The 9579-nt window shown below is 42.4% G+C and overlaps 1 protein-coding gene across 2 annotated transcripts in view; it reads right to left on the reverse strand.

Moving 5' to 3' along the window:
• ENAH (ENAH actin regulator) overlaps positions 1 to 7963 on the reverse strand; it is a 799370-nt gene extending 791407 nt beyond the window's left edge. Inside the window, exon 1 of one of the 2 annotated variants that reach the window (XM_086926161.1) lies at positions 7358 to 7963. In XM_086926161.1, coding sequence (XP_086782287.1) covers positions 7358 to 7362 — 5 coding nt within the window. In that variant the 5' untranslated portion in view covers positions 7363 to 7963. The remainder of the gene's footprint in view (positions 1 to 7357) is intronic. The other variant, XM_086926157.1, reaches the window with a different exon arrangement.
• Positions 7964 to 9579: the final 1616 nt, after the last annotated feature.

Raw genomic sequence — 9579 nt, forward strand, 5'->3', positions numbered from 1 at the left:
TCCTTGAAGTGGAAAAATCCTGACAAGATCTCCAGCAGGGACAGTTCTGCTGATACCGCTTCCATTTTGCCGGCTCTTAGGGTGGCCTCAATGCTGCTAGTGCATAATTCAATTAAACTTGGCCAGCTGTAAATATGGTTGCCATTCCTGTTCGTTCTGAGCTACATATTTTTTTCAACAATGGGCCGACAACCTTCCATTCATGGTTATGCAAAGTAATTGTAGTTAAAACATAACACGTTCTGGTACTGAATGTATTATGACAAGCTAATATATTGGGAGAGTCACATCTTTTCCACACTACAATACTGAGAAATTACACAATGGTATTCAGTTGCAGCTAGCCTAAGCAATACATTGTAGCAATCTGCCCACAAATGTCCTTCAAAGTATAGCACCTTCAAAGAAAGCCTTTTGCTTTTAATAGACAGTTTTCTAGTTTTGCTTGGTCTTAAAAATTAAGTATATCTACAAATGACAGGCTAAGAGAAAATATTTCACCCTCATAAAATCAGGGATAGAACTCTACATATAGTATTGTTGCTGTTAACAATGTAAAGTCCGCTTAACTAGTTTAAAGAGAGCTTAACAGGTCTGCTATTTGTGTCTTCTGAGCGTATTCAAAAATGTGGTAGACCCACTTTGGTAGCCTACAGTAGGCAGCAGAAGATACAACCAGGGCTTTATGTGGGATGAAAAAAAGTGGGTAGTCTCTAAATGTAACGTGGTCTATGTATTTAAGGGTTTGGCTAAAACATGTAAATTATATTTGTGAAGCCCAGTGTGTCACCCAACATGTGGCTTTGTTCTTCTTTGATCTTCCAGTTACAGTAGCCATATATATATCACAACTGACATGCATCTGAAACAGGTCAGTGGTTATAAGCGGTTTAAGATAAATGAGTAACAACAACGATTTTGTTGTAAATAATCAGGCATCGAGAAATCTACTCACCCACTGGCTATGGCGAGTAATTTTATTAGGGCGACCCTTTTGTAGGACCTACTGGCCCAAGCTAACAAACAGGAGTTCTGTTCATTCATGTGAATGAGCAATATTGAGTCCTTTACATCTTTTTATCTGGTCACATTTGCTGTGTGTTCAAAGAGAGGTCAAAAGTTTCCTTAGGTCTTCTTACATACCGCTGATCATTTTTTTACTGGAGACTGGTGTTTGCTTTCCTTTTTCCGACCAAAAAGTTAGAGGGTTTTGTAAAGTGAACTGCTGGGTACAGGAGTGTGAAATAAAAGGCTATCAATGTTTTTCTAACAGACAATTGTGGGACTAAAACAGGGGTGTGTCTTGGCTCCTTGCCTTTTTAATCTTTTTATGGCTGATTTACCAGCCCATTTTAAAAATATAAATTCGCATTCGCCTTCTATTCATGGCCAGGAAATTAAATATATGCAATATGCAGACGATACGATTTTAATGAGTCAAACAGAAATAGGATTAAAAAGGTTAATCAACTCTTTTAATGGTTATGTTACACAAAATGGTCTGACAATTAATATAAAAAAGACAAAGATAATGACAATGGGAAAAGGGAAGCCTAGGATTAAAGAGTGGAATATTAATGGTATGATAATTGAAAATGTGAAATTATACAAATACCTTGGAATCATGTTTGACGATGGTTTGATTTTTAGGCAGCATTTTAATAGTCTTGAAGCTAGGGGTTGCTCACTTGCATTTGCTTTTAGAAAATTAAGACACAAACTATTATGCCCCAATTACGACCATCTGATAAAGGTGATGCGAGCAAAATTAATGCCATCTTTGGAATATTGCTCATTCATGTTCAGGGGTAAAGACGCTAAAGTGCTCGATGATCTAGAGATTAGAATATATAAAACTGTTTTTAAAATCCCCAAATATATTAGTCGAGCAAACATAAGACTGGAATTTGGTTTGAAAAAAATAATCTCTGGCGCGTCAATCTACATTCTTGAAGTCTCTTTTAACATTAGTCCGTTCAGAGGAAGGCTCACTGGCAAAGTTATGCTGGCTCGAAATCTCAGAAGGGGAATATTCAAAAAATTGGCAGCTGTATTTTAATGAATGTATAAGTAAATTTGACTGCTCTAATTTGGCTGATGAATTGAGGAGCAGGATAGTTTTTAAAAAAGAAATGAATCAAATGGCCGCATTATTAACGACTTTAGCGGACAAGGAGGAACTAAGAAAAAGAAGTCATTTCTGGACAGTTGCTAACTCTTTCGGTAGGCTGTCACCTCAATCTTACTTGTCTTATCATTTAAAACCTAGGCTTAAGAATAAATTTATGTATTTAAGGCTGGGAAGATATCCGACAAAGGATGGTATACCAAAATGGGAATCGAGCATCTGCAGGCTTTGTAGTCAAAGGGAGGAAACACTAACACATCGTAACCTTATGTCCAGCTTTGGCAGAGGCTCGGAAGTTGATCCTAAAACCAATTTTTAATGAATTAGGAATTAGAACATGCAGGCAAGCAATTATTACCTGTTTGAGTGGGGCCAATATCAAAGTTACCTACCACTTTATTAAGTTCATTATTATTGTTGAGAAGAAACTCAAAAACGAAGAACAAGTAAATAACTGTTTATTGTGATCCAAAGTAAAAAAAAAAAAGAAACTTATTTTAGGAATTGTTTAAAACAAAATGTATGCCAGTTGAAGGGTCTATTAGTTTATTTTACTATAGTTATGCATATTGCACTTTACTATAGCTAGCAAATAGAAAACAGCAAAAAATGTATTATACTAGTATTTCCTACTGATAACACTGTCACTTTAAGTTAAATGCTGCTATAACAGTGATTGCTGCTAATATATTGTACTATAGTTAATACCTGTATTTTAATAGTGTGTAAACGCTTAAACATTATTATGGAATTGACTGCATTAATGCAATTTTAGATTATTATCTTAATATGATTATAATTCTGTGCATAGTATATGTTTGTTTATGTAGGTTGCTTTTATCTATTCTTGTTTGTATTGATTTTAATTAATCAACAAATAAAATATTCATTCACCATTTGCCTCGAGGCTGTGGAACGGAAAATCAAATCAAATCTAACAGACAATGAAATAGCTTGTAAATGAACCATAAAATCTTTCAAAATACTTTTCAGTAGTTGGGGAAAAAAAAAATTAATTCGGAATTTAGGGTAACAGATTTCAAAAGGATGAAAACAAACCAGAACACTTTACTTGGTGTAGTGCAAATGATAAATATTTTCTGAAACCCAATTTCCATACATGGTCTGTACGCTGTATAATTTTAACAGTAAAAGTGCATATTAGTGTTAATGTTTGTGACCATTTTAATGGAAAATGTGCAGTCTGTAAATGAAAGTACGCTACCACATCATTTTATTAAGTGAGTTTTTAAACTTGAACTAGGAAACACTCGCTGCCCCCACCCTGATGACAATGCAATTAGTGAATTTAGAGGCAAGTACGGGATCATGTGTAACCTATATGTAATCTAGATTCTTACTGCACATGGAGTAATAGTTTGGTCTATTAAATCAAACAGACAACATACTGAACTTATATGTGAAAGTGCTCTCATATGTGATAATGAAGATAAATGAGAAATAAAATATTTGCCCAGGGTCACACAAGTTGAGACCAGTTTATGGGTCATGCACATTTCAATTAGGTCGAGTAGATTAATCAAACCACTAGACCTGCAGGCCTGGTAAAAAATAATTATGATTTTTTTAAGGCCTGATAACATTGAAAATGTTTCAATTCTGTAATTGTGGGCTGTAAATTAAATATTACTGATATCTATGGGAAAAGTTAGACAATCTCAAACACTCTTGTTATGTTCACTCAGACATCCTTTCCACATCTTGTCCATCTGCACATCTTAGATCTTTTCTCTTTCCTCTTCAACACCCATGTTTCACTCTCTCCTTAATGCACTTCCTAGCAACTCCTTCAATTCATCGCCCCCAAACACAGAACGCTGCCACTCACCTGTTAACAACAGCATTTCTTTACTTGTGCCTTGTCAATATTTTGACAACTGTGTACCTCATTAACACACCTTTGCAAAAAAATCACAATTGGAACTGGAGTATGTGAACATTGTATGTGGACTGTGGAAAGAGGCCAAGGATTGGATGACTAGGAAGTCTAAATACGTTTATGACTGACACACAAAATGAGAACCTCGCACTGCCTTCAGCATCAACCTCAGAGCGGTCAATCGTGACCTTTCATACACCTGGAGGCGTTCAAAGCATGCATTAAACAAAAGTAATATGCTACAAACAAAAATAATATGAAAGTGCAAAACTTTGGAATTAGCTAACACTTTTAGGGAACGCAAGATTAAGTAAAAGTTAAAAGGAAGTAAATTGCTCACGTTGATTACGTAACTTTTTTTAATTTTTTTTTACATTCAGTCTTCAGATGTCAATTGGTGTTTTGCCATTACAGTTAAGGACATGAGTATATGGCCTTCTATAGGGATGTATATGGTAATCCTTAATTTTTAATTACTGCTAGGTCAGAGAACCGGAAGGACGCAACACACGTAAAACCCTGGGCACAGTTCGGCAATAGTGGATAAGCGTGGCTCAATGGTTAGAGCGGCAGACCCTGATGCAGAGGTCTGGCCCGGGACCAGGGTTCAATTCCCGCCTTGGCGGCACTTGGACTCAATCTCCCCGGACCTGATCATTCTTGCCTCTGTGCCTAGTCTAATCATGGGTCCCACTCTGTGACTGAGCAATAGCTTGCTTAATCTCCAAAACGGCCCCAGCAGCGCTTGGATGCCTGGCTTAACCTTGGGGGTGCCCAGGAGTGGACATCACACAGGAAAAGCCAGGAAGGGTTCCACAGCGGTATGAATACAGCGCTAAGAGACCTCTGGGTAGAAGGCGCTATATAAATACAAACACATTCACAATAGACCTGCCATTAAAATAATCTACTAAAGTGTACATTAGGAACTACTTTGAAATAAGAACTGCAGACCACGCGCTCGAACCGGCAGCCACAGCAGCATTGACCCCAGCAGCTGATGAACAACCAGCGCAGTCAAGCAGTGGGAGAAGGCATGCGACACAACAGCTGCTGAAAGAACAGGGGAGCGCTTGTCACGATCTCCACATGCTAATATTGCTGCCGGTGAGCTCCGTTAACCAAAAATATCCTTCCAGACTGTCAAACAACGTGCCAAGGTCCTTGAAAAAATGCAGACCTAGCAACCACTTCTTAATAAACTGGCAATATAAAGTTGGACTTGGTCGTTCGGGTAACTAAAAGGAGGAGCAAACCTAAAGATTAAACATATTGCTGACTTTGGTAAGCAAAATTACGATTTAAAATTATCAAAAATAAGCCTTGAACTACTGCATGCGGCAGAGCATGACAGGCGGGAATTCTGACCAATTAAGGCGAAGTTGGTGCTCCTGTGCCCCAAGGCCATCTATCTAATCATGGACAAAAATAAATAAATACAACTTTAGAGAAGATGAAAGCTAGTAATTGAGCAATGGGGGGGGGTAAATGTGTGGCAGGGAAGAAGCCTACCCTGCGAATCATAAAAATATAGGGTTACATTCTAAACGACTTGCCAACCGCGACCCTATTAATCTCCCATACAAAGGATGACCCCAAGTCCAAACGCGCATAAAAATAAATAATGAGGTAAGTGCAATTTTCTGTAACCCTCCCCCAGCCCCACTTGGCCATATGCTTCACGTGAAAGGCTGGGGCCTGCAGCGAGGTTGGCAAATCATAAATGCAGCAGCAGAGCCTGAGAACAAGCAGGATCCCAGGGCACATTCCTCACGGAGTCTTGCACCAAAATCCACGAGCAGGTTTTGCTCATAAAACAGCTATGGGACCATCCCCCGTGAATCAGACACGCAGCCCTGCCAGGTTTCAGCCTCCTTCGCACACAACGGGAGAAAAACAGAATTTCACCCTTCCACCTCCACCCACCACGTTATCGCAGCCCTGCAGGGGAAGGCTGGGGGTTGGCGAGGGTTTTCCTGGTCTATGAAGGGGGTTTCTGCTTCGTGCGTATCGATTGCGAATGGAAAGGGGTGAAAAACAGCAGCAGCTGCTGCTGCAATGCAACACCCAGACACAGCAGCGAAAATACCGGGCTCTAGAAGGTGCCCACACAAGCCACTGCAGCTCTCCGAGATCGGTTTTATAACACCAAAAAAACCCTCATGGTGGTTTCACTTACTCGGAGGCCGATTTTTCATATGGGTTAGAGGATATTCTGCAGCCAGGAGGAATATCATCTTACCTAACTGAGGGAGCTGCAACAGCCCCAAGGGAGAAGTGTGTGATTATTTGTAACGCTTAGGGAGCACAGAATGAGGACGTAGATGTTTCACGATACACCCCCGGCCACCCTCAAATTACTATTAATCTACCCTATATTGACTAAATCGGCGCAACTCCATCCTGAGAAAGTACCCCTACTTCTGAATACGTTTCCCAACCCCGAGCCTTCTGCTTCGCCCATTTTCTGCGAATCAAAAACCCAAATCATGTATCAAAATACGTAAGGCTGGCCACATACTTTGTGAGCCGTAAGAAAGGCCCGTCTTCTTGCTACTACCATCTCACAACTTGTTGGGCCAATTGATAAATTCCATCTCCATTAACAATTAACGGAACCGTACACTGTCAACCCAACATAATTCCTGGAGAGACCAGTTCCATGTTCTATTCGTGAGCCCCAGACAACCAGTCACCTGGGGCTTTGGGGACACTTTTCTCTTCACATCCAATGGTTCTATACAAAACTCTGATCTGTGGCTACTTTAGTGCTGGGCAAAGTCCCTTTCTACACTACGCCCCCTTTAACCGTGGAGTAATGCAGAGCTGAGACATATAGAACAGCCAGCAGCATAGATCTGGCAAATAAAATTTCAGAAAACACATGCCATGAACCTACTGGAAAGCAAAGGGTAAGGCAAGTGATCAGGTGTGGTGGCTGCCTGGCAGGGCTGGAGGCAGCATCACCTGCGTTTGTCCATATTAGGTTTATGTTAATGCACGATAGGCTATAAGAACCCCCTCATTAACCAAAAACACTACCAGCACCCACACCCAGTGCATTTACTCCCACTTCCACCCACCACACCTTCATTGTATTTGCCCTTCAACCAGGTAAATATGAAAAAGAAACCCTGGTGCAGGGACTGCGGGTGACGGGCAATTCATTATACAAAGTTACATTAACCCGTGCACTCCGCCCAGCACGGGGGCGGGTGGTCCTCCTGCGCGCAGCGTTAAAACGAGGAATACAGTCAGATTTTTTTTCAATGGAAACCTAAATATAGCGGCGCAGCGCGGCATCTCCTTGGTGACCGGCGGCTCCTCACCTCATCGTGGCCGCTGCTGGGAGTCCGGGCGGGGGCGGCGGGTCCTTTGGAGTCCGACCCAGGGTGTCGGGGGTCCCGGGCGCCGCGCAGCTACCAGGCGGGGGCTGCCCCGGGGGGCCCGGGCCATTAACCGTCTGCAGGGGGCGGCGGAGTGCGGGGACACCGGCGTGCAGCTGTGTCCCGGCGGGCTGGGGGCTGGCGCTCCTCGGGCTCGCGTGTCCTGCCCCCGCGGCGGCCTCCTCCCGTTCCTGTCACCGGCTCTCTCGGCTCGTGCGCTCTCTCTCCTCTCGGGCTCCGCGAAGCCAAAGAAATACCGTTAGCGGCCGCCAGCAGGGGGCTGCGCGCGCTCACCGATGGATGGGGAGGCGGGGGCGCGCCTGCAGCTCCGTGGGATGGAGAGGAGGAGCGGGGGCGCGCGCCGCCGGAGAGCTGGGGAGAGCCAGGAAAGTGGGGGGGCGCCGACGGTCCCCGGGGACGGGCTGACAAGTGATGGGTGACGGCCGAGAGCGGTCAAAGTCCAAATGGAGGCGCTTTCAGACTAGGGGGTTGGACAGCGTCGAGGGCGCGTACAACTTCTTCCACCTAGGGCTGGGAATTGGGATGGGTGAAGTCCAAGAAGTGCCTGGAAGGATAGAGGGAGCAAGGAGACGGGCCGCTGGGTGTGTGCGCATGCGGCGGCCATCTTTAAGTAACTCGATTACGTTAGGCGAGTTAAAATAGTTAGCCAGAAACGAGAGTATTTTTTGTTTGTGCCAATCTAATGAAAGCGTGTATTCTTTTAAATGGACTTTAGACACGTAACTGTAATTTTTGATTGCAAGTATATTTTTCAATTAAATCTTAATCCAACATTATTAACTAAAGTGACACATTTACGTTGTTAAAATAGCTACATATTAATGTGGAATAAATGCGGGAAATGCAGGCGTCATCGTTAATTCAAATACAAGCTCGTCCTATGTTTTACAAGTATGGTCATTCCAAGATGGCCGCTTGCGTCCAAGGAAGGCTTAAGCACCTCACTCTGTCCCTTAAAGTACTTTGGGGACAACACTTCCATAACTCTTTCAGAGGTTGGGTGTTGGGAAATTTGCTGGGGATAGATACAGCCTTTTGGAACAGCACGGACATGACTTCACATATCCTATTCTATAATGTAAAATTACGTTTTTTCCTAAAAACGACCCCATTTTGGCAAAATGCATGGATCAACTTTACCTTTGTAATGTAAGAGTAGGGATGGCTCCGACTGTATTGTATTGCAATTTCAATTATTTTGCACTTCATATCCCCAATGAGGCTAGGGTGGTCAACTTTCCATTATCACTTCACTTATACATGCCAGTTTGAAGACACATTGCCCCCATTGATACATTAAATGTTAGTTGGTAAATGCCCCAGTTACTTACCGGTAATCTTCATTAATCCTAATATAGTCTTTCTCGCCACATGAGTTCCCATCCCTCTCTCCCTGTCTGGTTGTCGGCTCCATGTTTGTGCTTGGAAGTTTCAGACTGATGGGTTGGGCCGGCCCCCCTCTTATAGAGGTCAAGGGTGTATTGGGTCGGCCATATTGGGAAGGGATGGGAGCTGACATTTTTGCTTTGGAGGGTTCTGGTGTGGAGCTGAAGCTCACTTTGTTAGTCATGTGGCGAGGAAGACTAATAAGGAGGTTTATAGAAAAAGAAAAATGGCAGTGGTTTCAAGAATAGTCAGCACCTCCACGTCAGTCTTATCCCAGTATTATAGCAATAGATGATTTCTCGGTGTGCTCTATGTAGAACACCGTGCCATCTAACAGTGTTCGTCCTATATACAGAAATGAAAGAATTTCTTTCCCATATATAATACAAGCAAATATAAATTACAGAGTGTGAAAAGTGGCTCTATATATACTGGACCAAAGTAAGGTACAGTGTGTATAGAGTCCACAACCACCAGAGGTATAACAAAGGTTAAAGCTAGGTGTGTCCGTACTGTCTAAAGTGGTAGCTTTGCCGAGTAGTAAGGCAGTATCAGAGGACAGTGTAAAGCATTTGTTGTACACACTCAGTCAGCAAAAGTTTTCACACACTCAAGGACTGGACTCCAGGCCAATTGTTTTTATATCAAACAATATAGTTGTTTTATTTTTAGAACCAACAGGTATCAAAATATACTTTTCTCAATGTGAGGAATCTCAGATGAGTACTTTGCAGGAAGGCAATACATTTTGTAAATAC

This window comes from Lissotriton vulgaris, chromosome 6 (genome assembly GCF_964263255.1).
Source record: "Lissotriton vulgaris chromosome 6, aLisVul1.2, whole genome shotgun sequence".
Lineage (NCBI taxonomy): Eukaryota > Metazoa > Chordata > Amphibia > Caudata > Salamandridae > Lissotriton > Lissotriton vulgaris.